This window comes from Excalfactoria chinensis, chromosome 1, assembly GCF_039878825.1.
Source record: "Excalfactoria chinensis isolate bCotChi1 chromosome 1, bCotChi1.hap2, whole genome shotgun sequence".
Taxonomy (NCBI): domain Eukaryota; kingdom Metazoa; phylum Chordata; class Aves; order Galliformes; family Phasianidae; genus Excalfactoria; species Excalfactoria chinensis.
The window spans coordinates 129,921,392-129,942,368 of record NC_092825.1 but is presented as its reverse complement, the minus strand read 5'-3'; the positions used below and the strand labels follow the sequence as shown (position 1 = coordinate 129,942,368).

The following is a 20,977-nucleotide window of genomic DNA, read 5'->3' as shown; positions in this document are numbered from 1 at the left end:
AAAATGCATCAGTATGTTATTGTATTTGTTCTTCGTGACGAATAAGTGGATTGAGATATTTGTTTTAAAAAACAAAATTGATCTATTCCACTATTGTGTTTTAATGCAAACTGCCAGTCTGTCCAGCAGCCCTAATTAACTGTACGCCTCCTACAGTACACTTTATAAGTTGATCAGAATTCCCCAAAGCTACTTATTACTAAAGGGTTAGTACTTTGAATGCTTCATCTACAAACAGAAGTGTTCACACCTACAGTTGTGTTTAGGTTAGTTTACCAAAGTTTTGTTTTGTTTTCTCAGGCAGTATTCTACATGTAATTTGACAGTTCCACTTACCTTTGGAAGGGCAGTAGTCTTTAATTTTGCCACTGATTTGTGTATCCTTTATACTAACACGTACATTTTACACATTAGGATATTGTGACAATAGGAATGTTGTCTTTGCCATGTGGCTGGCTATGCACGATGATAGGATTGCCAACTATGTTTGGGTATATCATCTGTGGCGTTCTGTTAGGACCATCGGGATTAAATAGCATTAAGGTAAGCACGCATGTTGTTTCTTGACTGATTGCATTTACTGACATTTTTAAGAGTAATTTAAGAAGAGGTATGTCCAACTTCAGATGTACATGTTGTGAGTAGTGGTCTGCTGTGCATTAACAAGTTGACCAACAGGCACAACAGGATAGATGCTAAATGTGTGTATTACGTTAATATTAACATAATAGCTTAGAAATTATGTCTTCACAACATCTGCTGCTACATGGGTGCTTACTGATACTGACTATCGGGCTTAAAAGTAAAATGAGTAGAAATAGTTTAAATTTTTTTTTTTTTTTTCAATTTCACATTAGAAAAAAAAAAGACTAAAAAAATACACTTTAAACATTCTATGTTCTAAAATTGAAAATAAATAATAACCTTTATGTAGTACATGACTTTTGGATTGAGAAGGTTGACCACTTAAGTTAAGAAACAGGACTGTATGGTTGGCATTAGAAAGGTTCAGCAATGGATTTACAGAGACCATGAGGAAGTGGGAACTACACTGCTGAGGGAACTTGTGTTGCTGTATTACTAGCAAGTGGATTTCCTATAGGAACATAATGAGAAACTATTTGTTTTGTAAATATAATTTGCTCTATAAGTAAGATTGCTATGCACTGATATTTATTTTATATTTTTAAAAGTCTATTGTGCAGGTGGAGACATTAGGAGAATTTGGTGTATTCTTCACTCTCTTTCTAGTTGGCCTGGAATTTTCTCCTGAAAGATTAAGAAAGGTATTTTCTTTTTGTTGTACTTCTCAATTACCAGATTTAACTGCTGCTGTCACCAGTTCTATTTCAGATTTGTACATGCTTTCTATAATATACTATTTTGTTATTATACAGTTTTGAAAAGACAAATATTCAGGAAAGAATAGCATTTGTCATTTATTCGGTGTCTCCAACAAACTTTGCAACAAAATAGGTTGATTGCTAGAAAAATCTCAGACAACTGATGGCAACCCATCTCTGCTTTATTTTAACATGCAGAAACATGCAGTTGCTGTTATGAAGCGTCTGGTGATGTTTACTAGTCCTGTAATTAAAAAAATCTGTTTGTTAAGTACTACGTACTGAATTGATGTTACGTGTTGTACTGCCTAGTAAGCTGATTCTGCGAGTATGTTAGCATAATTGTATTACTTGCAGTGGCCATTGGGATTCAGCAAGAAGGTACAGGTTGTTTTTGATCTTAATTAACAAAAAACAAAACTCATAAAACTAGCTAGAATGTTAATATTGGAAACTTACTACAAAAGATGTGAAGTCTGTATGCATTTAAAGAGTTGCGTTTTGTGATCTGTCCCAAACTGATGGTTGTGAGTTCAAGAAACTATAAAAGCTTTCTTTGAAATGTGTTGAAGTCTGAATATTCAGAATACTCTCCTATTTTAAGTCCATCTAAAGTCAAAAATGAAAGTCAGTAATTCAGAGGTTCTTAAACAGGTACTATGCAAACTGTTACTAGATTGCAAGCAACTTCAAAATCGTGTGTGGACTAGTATGATTTGGGCTGCTGGTATTTATGATGGTTTACACAACTCCCTATGCTGTGCTTTTTCCCCTTAGAAACACAGTAAGTAACTGGTCTCCCATTTGATTTTAATATAATTTAGCCCATAGTGGATCTTTGACCCTTAATTTATTGGTTTACGAGCTCTGGGAAGTGTACTTAATGAGACTTCATGAGGTAACGAGCCTCTTGACGCAGAATATTATCTCCTAGGTAATAATATCTTTAGAGCTTCGGGATGTGTATGATGAGAGCTGCTTATGACTGCAGCCCCTGATGGTGCAACTTTATCTGCTTATTTGCTCTGAAAATCTCTGTAATGTGTCAAACTTTATAATAAGAACTTGTTTTCTTCCTGAGGTGTGGAAAATATCTTTGCAAGGACCCTGCTACATGACGGTTCTGATGATTGCCTTTGGTTTATTGTGGGGACACTTGCTCCAAATCAGGCCAACACAAAGTGTCTTCATTTCCACTTGTTTGTCTTTATCAAGCACACCATTGGTGTCAAGATTTCTAGCAGGTACTGTTCGAGGAGATAAAGAAGGTAAGTGTGATTTAAGTACGGACTGCCGTAGTATCTATAATAAAATTTGATAAAAGCGGACTTTATGATGTTATAAGAGAAACTAGTTTAAAAATGAAACAAAACCAAAACATTGTCTGGTTTGCTAGGGATCATCATTTTTTAACACCGGTCAGTGTTATATGTGGTCTTGTTATGGGGTGCACCTGTTCCTTATGTAGCCAGTCTTCTTTGGATAGAGAATGGTGTTAAAATCAGCACACAATTGACTTTACTGGGGCTCTGGATGCCTGGTGCTTTTTAAGAGGCTACCAGATAAGTCAGTTACTACCAGACTGTCATTGGGGCAGAAAGGCTAACTGAAGTAATTCACATCATTTTCCTGCAGGCTAAGACCAGCTCTGCTAGTCTTTCAAAGATAGCAGCTCTTCAGATAAGTACTTTCAAGTGCCACATTGCTGTCTTCTCAAAAGGCTTCTACATGTTTCCTTTCAGCAGTTTTGCCAGCCTTCTTTCTTCCCCTTAAACCTCTCTCATCCATAGGTGCTGTAAGGTGTTTTTGTTTTCCTTCTCCCCAGAATATTCTTATTCCAGTGCCAAAAATTCAAAGTGTTTATTTTCTATATGCTGGCTCTTGTTAAATTAGATATGCCTGTTATTCTGAAGACTGTAAGCTTCTGTAAAGAAGTTCCAGTAAATACATAACAAGTGCTTACCTGCAAAACAAAGTCAAGCTTTGTATGATACTTTGACCTCACCTTGCTGAGAGCTTTACATAGCCTTCATTTGATTAAGACACTGTAGATTTCTGCAAGCATTAACAGAGTCTGATAAATGTCTCCATGACTGCTTTCTTTGGTGTACAGGGGATATTGACTACAGTAGTGTACTACTTGGCATGTTGGTGATGCAGGATGTGCAACTCGGCTTATTTATAGCTGTTATGCCTACGCTTATTCAAGCGGGAGTGAGCACACATTCCAGGTAAAAAAAAAATAACAAAGAAAAAAAGAATTTAAAAAATCTTCCCTCCCCCTGGCCTTTATAGTTTAGTATATACATTGCAAATACGAATATGAAAGCATTACCTTTACTGTCAGTCCACTAAAAGATAGGACTTTGTTCTCTGCGTTCCTTTCACTGTTTGTACTTGCCATGCTGTATGATGATATTCTTTCTGCTCTAGCTACCTTAGTCCAGTCTAACATGTAACCTGAAATTTGTAGTGAAAAGTTTATTTATTTTGTTGCTAATTTCTTAGTTTATTACTGATTTCTTCAGACTTTATTCTCTAAAGGCATTTGTTATAAAGGCTACCAGATAGAATTATTGGTTACTGTTTACTATGAAGAGCTGTCAGCAGAAGTCTTTTTGAATCAACGTGGAAGTAAACTGTGTGCTGTAAAAGAGACTGATGCATTAAGCATACCTAGTCTTTGTATTGTCTTGTGTTGCAGTATCTTACTGTAGGTACCCAATTTCAGACATCTGTGGAATGAGATCTTTTCAGTCAAGGAAAACTGTTTTAGAGGCAAGAGAGCACTTGAAAGAAATGTTCTATTTGTTTTTTTTCTCTTCCAGCATTTTCAAGGAAATTCTGAGAATACTGATACTGATTGGCCAAATTCTCTTTTCCCTGGCTGCTGTTTTTCTTATATGTCTTGTTATAAAGACTTATCTCATAGGACCGTATTATCGCAAGTTGCATGCAGAAAGCAAAGGGAATAAGGAAATCCTCATTCTAGGAATATCTGCGTTCATCTTCCTAATGTTAACGGTAATCTTTTAAATTAATAAAACATTTTAATGTGTGTGGTAGAGTTTACTATATCAGTGTCATAAAAGCCATCACACTTGCTGTTATTGAATGTCCACATAACTCTGCAGTTTAATTATTGGGCTTTAGAATGTTTTAAAACAGAAATGCGCAGATGACTCATTTGTCACAGCACAGTTAAGTATTAACTGACACAACCTGAATGTCAATAGATTGAACTTTTGGTAATTTGTTTTATAGCTACTATAAGAAACGTGATTACAATTTTAATTTTGAGGTATTTCATTCATGCATTTGAAAATAATTTAGGATGGGTTTTGAGATACTGATAATGGCTCATGGCAACACTTAATAGTTCATTTTCAATGGCAAATTTTTTGACATAGGTTTTATTATAAAATAGCTTTTTCGTTATTGTTTTTCTTTCTTTCTGTGGGTCATAGTTGGAGATGAAGTTGAGAAAGTATGGAAGTGCCCAAAGGTTCAGATTTTTTGCTGAAACAAAAACGTACAGGATTCTTATGCAGGAAGTGGGTTGTACTAGAAGACAGGATAGAACTTCAGAAGTCATAGTTCTCCAGGTTATAGATCACGTTCATTGATTTTGATATCTCTTCTGGGTTTGGTTTATTTGGCCCTGGATCTTCCATCCATTGGCTTCTGTCTCACATTTCAGCCCCCCAACAGACTCTTCTGTTGGAGAACAGACTGTGACAGCCAATGATAACGCTGTGGGTTTGAGACTCCTTTCTCCTGCTTGTGCAGATTGTTATGTCCTCCTTGAGAACTTCTGAGAAAAATAATTAAAAATGTTCCAGTGTTTGGAGCCTTTTTTGCTAGTCATGTTTGCTCAGTTATTACAGGGCCAATAGGGAAAGAAGTTAGCGAGAACATACCTTCGCAATTCGTTGATTTTTGTTATGTGGGTTAAAAGCAGCATCCCTCTAAACAGCTGCTCACATTCCAAACACAAGTGCAACTTAATAAATAACAAAATTATTTCCTCCTTTTTTACTTTTTATCAGGCAGACGTAACATTTGTAGAACAGCTTTAATAAAAACAAAACCCTATGTACGTCACATTAAATACTGTGGTACCTAGAAGCACTTCATCTTGCTTTGATGAAGAAATGATCTGCATATATTGATCTGATTGAATTGGGTATATTGTACCCAAACTGACATCAGATGCAGGGGAAGTGGTGCATGTGACTTAATGTAATCTATGTATACAAACCTGAGGGGGAATAGGTTTGAGCATATTGGATGCATATCGCAAAAATGGAATGCATCTTCAGCATGAGAAGGGTTTGAAAAGAAACAAATATTTTGTGTGCTTTCAAGCAAAAGCAGTTTTCCTTTTAAACTTGATAAATAATGTATTAAAAGGATCAGCACAAAAGATGCTGCATGCAACCTTGGTAAACCAGTTCAAATGCTTTATGTTCTCTGGTACAGATACACTTATTACTGTTCGTAGTACAAGCTGTGGTTTAAGCACAAAGACTTAAAGGGGAAAAAAGAAATGAAAAGAAGAAAACCTCCTCCAGCAATGTGGTTGTCCTATTGAAAGCTTCACCAAGAAGATCTTCTGGAAAACAAATCTGAATAGTTGTAGATGTCCTCTTATTTCAGGAACAAAAGCACAGGGGGCAACCTAATTTGGAAAAGCTGCATGAATTTGGGAAAGATCAACTGAAGTTTTTTGGGTGCCAGGCAGGAAAATAACTAAACTGACTTAATGCTTGCAAAGATCTTCCTCCTTCAAAAAACAAATCTAAATATCAACAGAATTTAATTGTCTGCTCATATGGAATTTTGCTTATTTGTGTAGTTATAAAAAAGCTTTTGGAGGGCAGAGTAAGAGAACGTATATTTTAGCAGCTTTAACTAAAGTAAACTGTGGTTCCATTTAGGAAAAGTTGAGAGGTGTTTTCAAACAAAATGGTTTAGCTCTCTGTCTAACACATGAGATAATCTGCAGGCCACATCCTTCCCAGTGCATGACTGAGGAGGTAGGAATTATATGGTGTTTGTACTTTATGCATGCAAATACTTATGTGCTTCCACATCGAAGACCATGTCTGGGGTTCACCTAAGTTTATCTTATGTTGGGATTCACATGTAATGCACATTTTATGTATATATAAAAATTCATTTATTTTACTTATTTCCCATGATTCAAAATCTGGAGATTAGAATTAGAAATGAAACGAGAACCATTAAAATCAAATTCTGTGTGACTATATGGGAAAACAAGGAGGAGGATGGGGCAAAGAAGGTCACTGCACTGCAGTGTTAGTAAGCAATTTCAGTGTATTATCCTGTCAGTTGAGGGTCTTTGTGTATGGAAATGGCTTTTGAGCATTCCTTTGTCTAGAGCATTTCTGATCTGCTTCGTTCACTTGGATAACATTGCAACTCATAAAATTTGAAACTGGAGGACATAAGGGATAGATGGCCAAAATGGCGATTTTATGTCAAGACATGAACTGTACTACAGTGACCTGAAGAACAGGTCTTGTGTCAGCCAGGGTGTTGACTAGCTGTGGGTAAAAACTGGCTTTTAGTTTGACTGCATCATGGTAGATCTGTGGTGACAACAGCAAGGGGAGGGGAATTGCCAGCTGCCTTTACCTCAAGAAGTTGAAAATATAGCTGTGTTATTGCAGTACTTCATATAAGAAAGCCTGCATACTTTTTCCTGCAATCTATTAGGAATGTAATTCCTTGTTTGCTGGAGTACTTCCCAATGGCTCGTAACCTGCTTTTGAACTCTTTCCTGTCAAGTGAGGGGAGAAGATTAAGAAAGAGCTGTAATCTTATATTCAAATTAATTATTTCATAAAATCATCTGAGATGGAGTTTTAAAAGGCTCACAAAAAAATTATTTCAGTTCTCATTAGGCTTTGCTTCTTTCAAGTGCAAACTTAGTATTCATCTCTTCATCTTAGACACGTTTAAGTTATGAATGCTCCAAATATTAATACATACACGTCCCTGAGGGGTTTCTTTAGTTTTACTAACTTACCCTATTCAGGCTTCTATGATGATTAAGGAGTAAGATATGCTATATAAAAGAATGCAGGCAAAACAACTGCTGAACAAATAGCTGAAATTCAACTGGAACATGGCATAGCAGTAATGTTTATTTCTTTCTTTATTGCTGTGGTAGAACATTTGAACATAAAAATCCTGTATTCCCGTGAGAGCAAAGCAATCCTCTCTGAGTTAGGAGTAAAATGGGACCTTTGAAAACAAATGAAAGCTAAATTATACAGAGGTAGAAAGATGCAAATTGACAGAAGCTTTCATTTAATTTTGAGTAGAAAAGCTTCCTGTAACAGGAGTTGGGAAGAGGATGGAACACGTCTTGGGGAATACTAACTGCCAGAGCCATGTTCAATAAAGCAAGACATTAAAAATGGTGCAGACAGAGAGGGAATACTAAATGCAAAATATTTCTCAAGTTTTGCTTATAAAAGAAATCTTGTTGAAACTGCCATTGCGCCAGTGAAACTCTTCATTGTATGTCTGTGTGCATTAAAATAAGCCCTGTCACTACAGATGTAGTTGAGGAATCGTATCTACTTACTGATAATGCTAGTGGACAACCAGTAATTAGGATGGGAATAGAACAAGTAGTCTTGGTATTAGCCTAGCTGTAATTCTGAAGAACAGACTGAAGAAAGTCAGGTGTGGTTAGGAAAATATCCTCATTTTGCTTCTGTTGTTCTTTGTTTATTTTTTCTTGCCTTCTCATCCATGTTTTTCCATGTGTATTTCTTACACAGATAAAGTAGATCTGAGGTTGTGTACCACCTAGAAGGAATAGCATAATTGCATTTTTACTTACTAGGTCCTTGAATTCATGCTTAGCTTGATTTAGAGTAAAGGAATAGGTTTTAGGTTTTATGCTGTGGGAGCAAACCCAGATAGACATAGTTTGCTCTAGTTGTACCTGATGCCTTCTAAACTAGCATTTGGTATGATAGAATCATAGAGCCATAAAATGGCCTGGGTTGAAAAGGGCAACAGTGATCTGGTTTCAACCCCCTGCTATGTGCAGGGTCACCAACCAGCAGACCAGGCTGCCCAGAGCCACATCCAGCCTGGCCTTGAATGCCTCCAGGGATGGGGCATCCACAGCCTCCTCGGGCAACCTTTTCCAGTGCATCACCACCCTCTGTGTGAAAAACTTCCTCCTAATATCTAACCTAAACCTCCCCTGTCTCAGTTTATAAACCATTCCTCCTTGTCCCATCACTATCCACCTTTATAAACAGCCCCTCCTGTTTAAACACTTCCTTCAAGTACTGGAAGGCCACAGTGAGATCTCCCTGAAGCCTTCTCTTCTGCAAGCCGTTTCCCACTTAAAATGTTCCCTGCTTGAATAGTGATTCATATAACAGCATAGCATTGTGCAATTCCAGTACAAGCGGTGATAAATCCCTTCTTAAGTGGTAATATACCCGAGTGCAAGTGAATATTCAAAATATTAGCTAAAAAGGTTTCAACCAGAATGTATGTGAGTTTATAGCTGAGAAGTAGAAATAATTCCAAGTTTACTTGAAGAAGCTATACTGGATCTGTCATATTCAGGAAGTTAAGACTTTCAAGAAGTGCTTCATATCTATATGTTTGTTATTTTAATTAATGTAGTACATTTCTTTCTTCCCCCTTACAATTTCAGGCTTTTGTGCAAAGTGCCCTGCATCTCTGAAACTACACTGAGAAATTCCTTTTGTTTTAAGATACAAGTGTATCAAAAGTGGCATATTTTACATATGTAAACGTGGAATGGGATTTTTTTATTGCTTTTGAACAGTCAGCAACCATTTGCATTGACAGAAACAATTTGTTTTCTTAAATACCTTGCAATAAGTTAAAGACTAGTAGCACAAGTGGCATTATGTGATGAGCATTCAGACACTGGCACTGAAATACACAGAAGACTGGATTTTATTTTCAGTGGCATTTTATGCGTGGCTTGTTTATCATGTCTTTTGTTCTTCTCTGTTAATTTTGAGTCACTTGAGTGTTAGCTTTGTGCCTCAGTGTAACACCATCGGACATATGATCAATGCTGTCCATAAATGTACCATGCTGTATCATTGCTTAAGCTAAATTATTGTGGAAATAAGTCTTCTGTTTAAATATTCTATTAATATTAATAGAGTTGTCCTTTCTAAGAGAGGTGACTATCCTCAGCAGCATGGCTTTAAAGTAATTTATTCCTATGAGAAGTGCTGCCTGCTTTTTTAATGATATAGGCATTACCTTAAGCAGTTTCTTTGGTTTTTGGTTCAGTCTCTTTGCATGTTTAATCTTTCCCTTGAAGTGCCGTATTAAAATAATAAGAAGAAAAGAAAAACCAGCAACAAAGAGTAGTCTGAATTCTTTCAAATAGATGCTTCATTCTGCAGCTAACTCCACATGCTTAAATTCATCGCTATTCAGTAAAACACACAAGCACATTCAGGTCCAATTTACAGTAATAAACTGTCTATTATGTCTGCTACATTGAGACTGTTCTCCCAAACTGTTAGGTTTTACTTTTCTCTCCTTTGTTTGACAGTTGGAAATTACGCAGTTCTTGTGGCTTATTTTTATAGCCTCGGTGTATTGTGGAATGCTGACTTTGAAGCTGTTAGTCTCTCTTTGAGTCTTTGAAATCAATTGCCATCCATAAGAGTGACATAAAGCATTATGATCCAGATTTTAAAAAAATAGCTTTATTTTTGTGGGGAAGGAGGTAACACCGTGGAGGGAAAATGCTTTTGTGAGACTTGGATAAATACAGTGCTGCAGAAAACAGAAATAAAACTTGCATAGGTATTTGCTACATCCAGTGTAATGTATAGTTTTGTAATTGTGCAGTGAAATGGTATATATGGTCACCCCGGGCATGAGAACAGTAACAGATTTTCTTGTTATTCCTTGACAGATCACAGAGCTGTTGGATGTTTCAATGGAGCTGGGATGTTTCTTGGCTGGAGCTCTGATCTCTTCTCAGGGTCATATGGTTACTGAGGAGATTATGGCCTGTATTGAACCAATACGTGACTTTCTTGCCATCATTTTCTTTGCATCTATAGGTAATTTCTAACAAAGCTTACTAAAAATAGTGCTGCCCTACAAATGCAGGGGAAGGAAAAGAGAATCGATGTCTACAAACTGGAGGGAGGAGGTGGATTTTATTTCTGTGTACGCTGAGACGTTAAACAATGACACAATTGGTTTGACTTTGCTTATGTTTTAAATGCAGCATTACTTTTCACGAGGAATTCCCATGTTGTACTGTCAGCTTTTGTTTTAATATAACTTTTTCACTATTAATTCTGAATTTGTCTGAACTATTTAAAAAGCTAACTAAAATTCTAAGGGAAAAAGAAGTTAATTCTTTTATTTGTTTGTTTCCTTAAAACTATTCTTCTGTCTTGGTACTGGATATACTTAATTTATACCAGAACCGTATTACCATTTTGAGTCAGCAAACGGTGTAAATTTCAGGTCCTTAATGTTTGCTTTTCTCTATGAGCAGAATATGGTAATGGAAGTAGATCCTTTTTCTGGCATCTTGTTTAGTTAGGAAAACGTAATCTGCATGTTCTCAGCACAGGAAGACTGGGCAAGACTGCCTGCTGACTGAAATGCAATAGCGATGCCTAGGACCAGAGAAGTAATTCATCATGTTTGTTATCCAGAGCATGTTCATTCTGAGAATATTTATATGGTCAACTGCTATCTTCATTTTAAACTGCTAGATTGTCTGCGTTTTAGTATGCCTTGCCTGACAGAAACTGAAACACATTTCTAGAGTGCTTTGGTATACTGAATGAGGAGACATGCTGGGTGAAAGCACTCGCTTCTCCCTCTGGACTGTATAGGAGACGCATATCTTATCTGGGGAGCTTTGCAATGTCTAGAATAAGGGATTTCACAAATTCCATTTCCTTTAACCGTTACTCACTCAGAAATTCTTGTATTTTTTTCTTCTTTTTGGTCTTACCGTCCTTTTATTTCAATATGTCTATTCAAGTAATAGCAAATCCCAGTACTTATCAGAATTTGCGTGCCTTACCTTATATGTTTGCCTGTTGTACCGTAACCGAAACCAAAAGTGTTTCTTGGCAGTTTTCATAATAAAAATAAAAGGAAGAAGTTATGCACACCAGTCTCAATCTGTTTTGCCCAGCCCACAATAATAATTTGTGCTGATCAGTCAGATAAGAGTGTTTGTTTGAAGAGCTCACTCACCACTTTATTAAGAAGAATTATGGTAAAACTTTAGATGAGTAGTTGCAAAATGTTCACAGATAAGTCATTTATATCTTTTGGTTAAGAAAGTGAGAGATGCTGCAAAGAAACCTGAGTTCGTATTAAGTGGCATTTTTTAAGGACCACAGGGAAATACTCTACTTTGTCATCTGCAAACTTACTAAGGGTGCACCCAATCCCCTCATCAAGATCGTTAATAAAGATGTTAAATTGATGCGGCCCCAGCACTGAGCCTTGGGGGATGCCGCTTGTGATTGACCACCAACTGGATTCTACTCCATTGAGCACAACTCTTTGGGTCCGGCCATCCAGACAGTGCTTTACCCAGCGGAGCATACACCCATCCAACCCATGGGCAGCCAGCTTCTTCATGAGGATGTTGTGGGGGACAGTATCAAAGGCTTTAAAAAGCTCTTAAAGGCTTTTAAAGTCGTGACAGATACAGCATCCAAATGCATCACTGAAGTTACTTTTCTGATTGATTGTCCTATCTTGAGGATGAGTCAGAATTAATCCTACTGGCTGAGGTTCAACCACCAGAGCTGTTTTCTGTTATCTTGTCTACTGTCAAGAATCTCTAAGATTCCTCTTCTTGATGCTGGATTTTCCAGGACATGGTGGTGACTACATTTGGATCTCCATGTGCTGTGATGCAGCAGGCAGGTAGAATTCATTTAAAGTAATTGGTTTTTGCTAAGAAAAAAAGGTACTTATTTAAAAAAAAAAAAAAAAAAAAAAGTGTAAAGTCTTCCTTGTAGTCATCCTTAAATGAAAATATACCAACTTATATGAGTGAACTGTACCATTTGGCTTGACTTCTGGTGCAAGGCTACCATCTACCCAACACTGCTTAGAGCTGAAGGACCATGGACCATATTCAGCTATGAAAACCTACCTAACTGGTACACCAGCTATTAGTGACAGGCCAGCACTACCTGATGATGTGGCTAAAGTTTTTGAGTTCTTGATTGAAGTGTTTATTCCATCTTAGAGAACAAGTCTTTATTGAATCCTGAGCCTAGTCGCAAAGTCTAATTCAACCTGTTGAAATAAGTGCATCTTCTGTCTGTGAAGTTAATCTCTGATGGCCTTCATGTTGTCAAGAAGGCTTGATGTGCCTGTATAGCAGCCTGGTTTTACTTGTGGCCTTATCCTAAGTTTTTGCATGGGACAAGAATCTGTAATAACTATGAATTCCACTATGATGGGCTTTATTTTGCCCAAAATGTGTGCATGTACAGAGCTGTATATTTGTTTTCTCAGAACTGTGCATGCAACAGGCTTAGGCTTGCTTTAGCTTAGAGACACTTATTACCTGTAGATGCTTACCTCCACAGGATTAGTATAGAAATCTGTGGTAGTTTGTACTTCAGCTCTTTAGAATGAGGTAATAATCTCTATGTTGGGAGGCAGTCCAAATGAACTTCAGGCTGCCTGTCTGCTCCAGAACTGAGAAAGTTGATTCACCAGTAGTGATGAGAGCCCTAGGCTATACTTACAGCCTCCTTTGAAATGTTCAGTTCCAGATATGCTGGTTGGCCCTCTTGTCAAACAAGACATTGTTACAGGCTGTGTTTCTCTAGCCGCTTTTCATGCACATCATCTCTGAGACCAGCCTAAAGGTGAACAAGCAACATGCATGTGATACACACCAGAGAGACAGAAGCTATTTGCCCCTCTCTGTGTGTACGCACACGTCTAGATTTCTTTTTTAATACAGCGTTCATCTCTTTTGTTTTGCCATCTCTTTCCTTATTCTGACAGTCCTTTGCATTTGTGCGTCTGTGGTCAGACAGAATTTAGGAAATAATATAGTGTGTGTGCCTGCTGAGTAGCACTTGTATAAGAATCTCTGAAATCACAGTGGAATATACAGACAGACAAAATACTTTGGAGTTGCTGCGTTTAGGAAGTGAAGACGATAAATCTTAGTTCTGTATCTTTTGGCTCTGTGATCTACAAAGCAGGGAAAATTAGTGACAATTTATCGTGCCGTCCAATAAGAGGTTACTGCATTGATTTACAGATCTTTTAGCCTTCAGCGGAATCAATTAGGTTGAAGGTTTGGCAACTATTGGGAATTTATCGAGAACACCACCTCTGGTTTTAGTTTCCTTTTTAAGAGCTTCTATGAAAGTGGGATGAGCTTCCGAAGAAGTTTACCTATACAAGTTCCTCATATCATAGGTGATGGACTTAGTCACCTGTAAGATTCTTTTGCACTGATTTCAATGACTCCAGGACTTCTCTAACAAGTATTTGTTTTCCTAGGATGTTCAATACTACTATATTATTATAGTATATTAGTCTATACTATTATTAGTATACCATTATATTATATAATATAAATAATATAAATATAATAAATTGTATTATGTAAATATCCTATTATAGTATATTATAATAATTATAATATAATAATAATTTAATTATTACTATATTATAACTAGGTATAGTTCTGAGCTTTTGTGCTCTTTGCAGTTCTTATTACCTTGCTTCTTGCTTTTCTTGTTCTAGAGCAAGACTTGACCTTTTACTGATTCTACAGATAAGCTTAATGAAAATGCATGAGTGCTTATTAGGAATAAAACTTGGGTGTCTGAGACATAAGGTTCTTCCACATTTCTCTATATTCATTTTCCAAGAAACAGCAACATCAAAATGCCTACGCCATAGCAATGTGGCTTTATGCAGCTCCTTAGCTTGCAGATCATACTCACGGGTTAATGACTTCCCCTGATTCCATTCCAAGTGATTTTTCTTGTTCAGGTGATTTTCTGTGATTGTATGTGAGAGTCATGGGGTGAAAGCAATTTTCTGTTGTAGTTGTTATGTATGTAAAACCTGAAAATGACATTCTTTCCCCAGAAATAGTCCATTACGGCTTCATACAAAAATGCTGAATGGCTAGCAAAGTCTATATTGCAAACACTGCAGAACAACGCCATTATTTCCCCGCAGTATTTTTATAGCTTTCATGACAGAGGTGTGTTTCATTTGGGTTCTGGATTGTTAACTGGTGTGGGAGAGAGAAAAAAATACACATTAAAGTGCTCGTGCATCAATCGTATACAATTTATCTTGATTTGGAACGTTGTTTGAGATAAACCCTACCAAAGATTTGGCAAGGAGTGTCTTAGTGACGAAGTAGGTAGTGTTGGTAGGTACACTGAGGGTTTTGTTTATTTTTGAGACTACAGTCCTGCAATTAAATCTGTTAGCTCTAAAAATGATAATAGTGACATATCAGCATTAAACTTGGAAATATTTCTCTCCAGGGATTTCTAGAGTATCAAACTGGGTATCGTTATATTCAGTGAGATCAGAACTTCCTCATCGTAGTTTGATTCTGGAAGTTAAAAGTTTATCAAGGCAGTGGTTACAAAAATCTGGAAAAAAGTCAAACGCTATTTGCAAATACCATTGCAGATGCTTCTTGTGAAACATTAGTAGCGCTCAGCAACAAACTGCGTATGCTTTAAATAAGATAGACGTGAAACATACCACAGTGTAGCAGATAGCTTCAAAGGGAAATTAAAAACTAAAACCCGTTTAGTACTGGTAAATGAAATGCAACTCCATAGTATACCTATCTGCAAAATGGCATGGAATAAAAATATATTGTTTAGGAACTTGGAAACACTGCATACTTTTCTGTTTACTTGTCTGTTCCAACAAACATAAGACTTTGCTATTTAAGACTTGGCTTAGATGTGGGTCTGAATGCTTGGCAAAAGTTGTTGGTTTTAAAAGAAGTACTGAGATAATAGCACTTATTTTATTTTTTTCCTCCTAGGACTTCATGTTTTCCCCACATTTGTAATATATGAACTCACAGTGTTACTCTTCCTTACATTGTCTGTGGTCATAATGAAGGTATTTGTTTCTTTTTTTTAATCTTTACACAGTCTGAATGATCTTAGCATGTCACTATGAGAATTGTACAGAGACTGCACATCCAATACAGCAATGAATATTACACATTGATTGCAGTTGGAGGAATCTAACTGATACAGTTTGACATGACGTTCTTAGAATTTATATAAGTACTCTTAAAAATAAAAGATCTTTCTTAATGTAAAAGCCTTATAGACATGGAGAAACACCTATTTGTCTAACTTAGGATTCGTGACCAAGTTATCAAATCATCAAATGTTTTATTATATATATAAGATGGTACTTTTTACTCTGCTGTGTACCTTAGGCCTCTTTTGACATTAGTACAGATAACATATTTAAAAGTCCACTAGTCCAGTGTCGTATTTGATGCAATGTATCTTCTACTGATTGTCCTGTTTTATCCATTATGCTTCCTTTATTTAAAAACTAATTAAGAAAACAATAACAACACGGCGACAACTCAAAAAAGAAAAAAAAATGTTTTCAAAGTTTGTCTTGGCAGTGCTTGTCCTTTCTCTGATTCTTCCAAAGACCAGCCAGTATATCAAATGGATTGTCTCAGCAGGACTGGCACAAGTCAGTGAATTCTCTTTTGTTCTGGGAAGCAGAGCACGCAGAGCAGGGATCATATCTCGGGAGGTAAGCTATTTCAGAGTCATTAACTTTGTTTTCTGCATCTCGATATCTTACGGGGATTTTATGTTACAGCGTATTTGAAATATGCACCTATTTGGTGTCATCTCTAAATCGTTAGCAAATAACCACACATACACCCATACAAATGGAAACATGCGCGCCCTTAACAAGATTCTTAGTTTGATTTTTCAATCATTAGACTTCTTGGACTTAAGATATAAAAGTTGCAAGTTTTACACCTAAAATGGCGTTGTTACAAATGCTTTTCCTTAATTGTTCCTCCTTAAAGCTTCCTTATTAACTGAGCAGTGAATTGTAGCTACTACACAAATCATTAAGGCTTAGAAGCCTCCTGCTCTTTTGAAATGTTGATAGAGCTATGGGAAGAGGTAACTGAGAGCATAGGAACTGAGGAAGGAAACATCAATAAATTAGAAGTAGAGAGCAGCTATGGTGAAATGGAAGTTGACTTAATATTTAGACAAAGAAAGGAGCAAACAAACTTGTTGTCACCGCCTGTGGAGCTTGTTAATTTTAAATCTTCTGCGGAAGAAATGAGCTTCTAAAGTAGTTCCGAAAAAAAAATGTCTTATGAAGGAAAACTTTAACTCAGTCATATATTCAAGTTACGAAAACACGATTCTCTCCAAATGAAATCTGCTCTGCAAACTTCAGCAAACTACAGCTACTGAGATGTAACAACTGACCCTGCTTTCTAAAGCTATCCGTGTTCTCCTGTGTGTCTCTGCTCACAAAAGTACTCTGCTGGCTGGCCCTCTGAGCTTTCCATTGTGTGAGCAGTAGGCCGTATAATGCTGGAACCAATTCCAAATTAAGCAAGTGTGAAAAATTTACACAATGCTGTTCACTTGCGTATGTAAAAGTGATTCATTTTCGTGTTTACTCCTGCATATAATTAGGAGTTATAAATACTGTATGTTTGTATAGGATTTCAAGAGAGCCATACGTGATAACTGAATCAGTCTAGGGGGGCCCACCCAGTGTGTTTGGAGGGAGGCCTTCAGGCTTTCATTTTTCCTGTGGCAGTTTTCAGGCCATTATCTACTCCATAAGTTTACGTAGCTCTGAAATCGCCCAGAGTCGCTCTTCTGTTTTCTTCCCACTGCCATTTTGTAAGACTCTTTCAAAACATGTAACCAGAGCCCTCATTTCAGAAGATGTGTGGTACAACTTAGGGGAATGTTTGTCGTTGGCTTTTTTTAAGCGTTTAAAATAGTAATGCGTTTTGCAATGACATATGCAAACCTGAATTGGTTTTGTTTTTTTCGTAAAGTGGTCTTTAGCCTTTGACTTGTTGGCTCTGCTTTCAAAACTGACCTCTTAACTGCAGATCTAAGTAGTTAGTTTAATATGAGTTCATTATGTTGTTTCTGTAACTGAACGTTCAAACCAGGTAAACTGATAATATGATTGTGCTTGCGCTTGTTTGTTTTTGTAACAGTCTGCATGGGTGGATGAGGAGACAGGTGAAGTTTCCTGAAAATACTGTTGTGAAACATCTGATCTCACCAAACTTCTAATAGTTTCTTAGTTTGCCATGTAACTGTGGAGAGCTTTTCTTTCTCATTCCCAGGTCTATCTTCTTATTCTGAGTGTGACCACTCTAAGCCTTTTACTTGCCCCTGCCCTGTGGAGAGCTGCAATTATGAAATGCGTTCCGAGGCCTGAAAGACGCTCGAGTACTTGATAGGACTTGCACATGAACAAGAACGCATCTTCTTGGAAAGATATCTTCATTGCTCATTGTATTTCTATGCACTTGGAAAACAAGAGGTTTTCAGTAGTCCTCTTAACATGCACTTGGTAATAAGCCTTACACTGACCTTAAAACAAAATTCAACACTAAAGAGCGATTTTGTTTTAATTGCACGCCTCTTACAAAACTGGCTTTCTCTGACAGATTAGGATCTGCCTGAGTATTTTTTTTATCTGATCAATTATGCAGAGTCTAAATTATTTTTGTAACTGTAGCATCATGCAAATTTTGTTATTGTTATTATTTTGCCTGAATGTGCCTTTTAATTCTCATCCTCCTTTTGTTACTGTTAGTTCACCACCAGATTTTGTTTAAAAAAAGAAGCGTATTATGGTGCCTATGGTATCTCCTTCCATTAAATGACTTGAGTCATTTTCACGTTGAGGAATGAGTTCAGTAGACCAGTGTAAATTCAATTACAAAACAAATCCGTAATGGTGAGTAAAAGTCTTAGTTCTTTATACAAAGAAGAAGTTTAATTTTTGGTATCAAACTGTTTTAAGCAGTCAAATACATATTCCAAATGATACAGCCAATACTGTATGATATTTTGTTCCAAATTACAGCATATAATGTGTTTTCTTATAGTGGTAACTTTTGTGTGAGTTTTTGCAGTTATTTACATACTTGATTATAAGTTTATGGTGAGAAAGGGCATAACTTAAGTTATATTTGAAGACTCGATAGCTCTCATGCATTCCTGTTCCTAGCTACTGTTACAGTAATTGTTTACAGTTTTGTTTGTTTGTTTAAAATCCGAGATAAACTTAGTAGATATGGGTAGTCTAATTTCAAGCAGATGCTTATTAATAAAATATGCTCCAGAGGTTGGGTGTTATTTATAATATTCTGCATTTGAAACTATCTTGAGTAAATTAATTTGCACAAAACCAGAAAGGGCAGCTTGAATATGTATTTGGAACTCCACAACTTTATAGTTTGCATTTACATCGAATAAATTGTTCGTCTTTTAAAATATTGTGATATTTAACGAAACATTGTTTTGAATGTGATTCTTAGATGTAAGTGCTTTGTTCTTTAAAACATTACAGATAAACAGGAAAAGCCTTGTAAAAGCCTATTCCTGAAGAATCATAGTGAAGATTTAATTCATAGACTGTAGTCTGTGACAATTTAAAAGTCATCTTGAGGTTTATCTGTTTAAAACAATGCCATTAAAATATATTAACACTTCAGGTCAGTATTATACTGTCATTTGAAACAACTTTGATACCCACCAAACAGCTAGAAAAATGTATGTTACGTATGTTTAAATTGCAAATTAAAAATGAAAGTCGTCCTCCCACTAGCAAAACTGACAAAGCTTTGGATGGACTTGTGTGGTTTATACGTCTTTTCTCTACCATAGTAGCGTCAGCTCCCTCCTGGGTTTTCTCTGACATCTACTGAGTTTGTCAAAAGAAGAAGACTCATAGAATGGTTTTGGTTAGAAGGGACTTTAAGAGCCAGCTAGTTCCATCCCCCCCTGCCACAGGCAGGGCTGCCCTCCACCAGCTCAGCTGCCCAGGGCCCCATCCAACCTGGTCTTGAGTGCCTCCAGGAATGGGGCAGCTGTGCCAGCGCCTCACCACCAAGAGAAAATCATTCCCATAACATGTGGTATTAATCTCCCCTCTTCTAGTTTAATGACATTACTCTTGTCCTGTCAGCATCGGCCTGTATAACAAGTTGGCCTCCCTCCTGTTTTTAAGCTCACTTCAAGTATTGGAAGGTTGTAAGGGGGTCTTCTTGGAGCAGTCTTCTCCAGGTTGAACAAGCCCACCTCCCTGAATACTTCTTCATAGGAGAGGTGCTCCACTTCTCAGGTCATTGTTGTGGCAATCCTCTGGGCCTGCTCTTGTAGCTCTGTGACTTTCTCATGCTGGAGGCCCCAGACCTAGACACATTGCTCCAGGTGGGACTTCATGAGGGCCAAGCAGTGAAGGGACAATCACCTCCCGCTCCCTTCTGGCCACCCTTCATTTGATGCAACCTAGGATACTGCTGGCCTTCCAGGCTTCAAGGACGCCCAGCTGGCTCACATTCAGCTTTTAGTCCACCAGAACCCGATAGGGCTGTTCTCAATTAGTTCTTCTCCCAGTCTGTATACATATCTGGGATTGCCCAAATCTAAATGCAGCACTTTGCATTTGGCCTTTTTTAATCTCATTGGGTTCACATGGATGCACTTTTCGAGCCTGTCCAGGTCTTTGGACAGCATCCCTTCCTTCTGTTTGATCAACTGCACTGCTCAGCTTGGTGTTATCCAGAAACTTGCTGAGCATGCACTCAACCTCACTGCATGTCACTGATAAAAAGGTTGAAAAGCACCACTTCCACAATGGACCGCTGCAGACAGTACTCATCGCTGGCCTCCAACTGGACACAGAGCCATTTGGTTACAACTATCCAACCAATTTTTAATCTACTGAATTGACCGTCATTCAAGTCTATACCTCTCCAGTTTAGAGATAAGGATGTGATGTGAGACTGCATCAAAAGCCTTGCACAAGTCTAGGTAGACCACAGGTAAGCTACCTGTCCTTTATCCAATGATGTTGTCCCTCCTCCATAGAAGACCATCAGACTGATCAGGTACAGAAAAAAGAAAAGAAGAAAGAAAGAAGGAAAAAAAGAAAGAAAAGCCATGATAGGCCATGAGATAGGCCTCCAAGGCCTCCATCTGGCTTCCAGTATTTCTCTTACCCAGTGGGGCCTTGAAACTATTATACAAAGTATAATCTGCAGTAAGTAAACCTTTTGTATAAATAAACCACTGTGGTTGGTTGTATTTCTCTGAAAAATTCCTGTTAGGAGAGTAAGGGATATTGATGGTTTACATCTCTTAATAGAAATATATATTTCACAATTACCTTTTAAAGGATTTGAGTGAAAAGACCTTTTGGTTCCTGGGTCCAAACAGCAAGTATCTAGGTGACCAGGGGCTGTCTCATCCTTTCTATTTCTTTCCTGAATAAGTTCTGATTTGGTCCATATTGAAGAAAAAGAAGTAGTA

At 37.2% G+C, this 20,977-nt stretch overlaps 1 protein-coding gene across 1 annotated transcript in view; it reads left to right on the top strand.

Annotated features, from left to right (window-relative positions):
* Positions 1-19,281, top strand: part of TMCO3 (transmembrane and coiled-coil domains 3) — a 28,972-nt gene extending 9,691 nt beyond the window's left edge. Inside the window, exons 5-13 of the mRNA XM_072343373.1 lie at positions 415-543; positions 1,194-1,286; positions 2,425-2,611; positions 3,457-3,574; positions 4,172-4,367; positions 10,315-10,465; positions 15,445-15,524; positions 16,038-16,187; positions 17,779-19,281. Coding sequence (XP_072199474.1) covers positions 415-543; positions 1,194-1,286; positions 2,425-2,611; positions 3,457-3,574; positions 4,172-4,367; positions 10,315-10,465; positions 15,445-15,524; positions 16,038-16,187; positions 17,779-17,892 — 1,218 coding nt within the window. The 3' untranslated portion in view covers positions 17,893-19,281. The remainder of the gene's footprint in view (positions 1-414; positions 544-1,193; positions 1,287-2,424; positions 2,612-3,456; positions 3,575-4,171; positions 4,368-10,314; positions 10,466-15,444; positions 15,525-16,037; positions 16,188-17,778) is intronic.
* Positions 19,282-20,977: the final 1,696 nt, after the last annotated feature.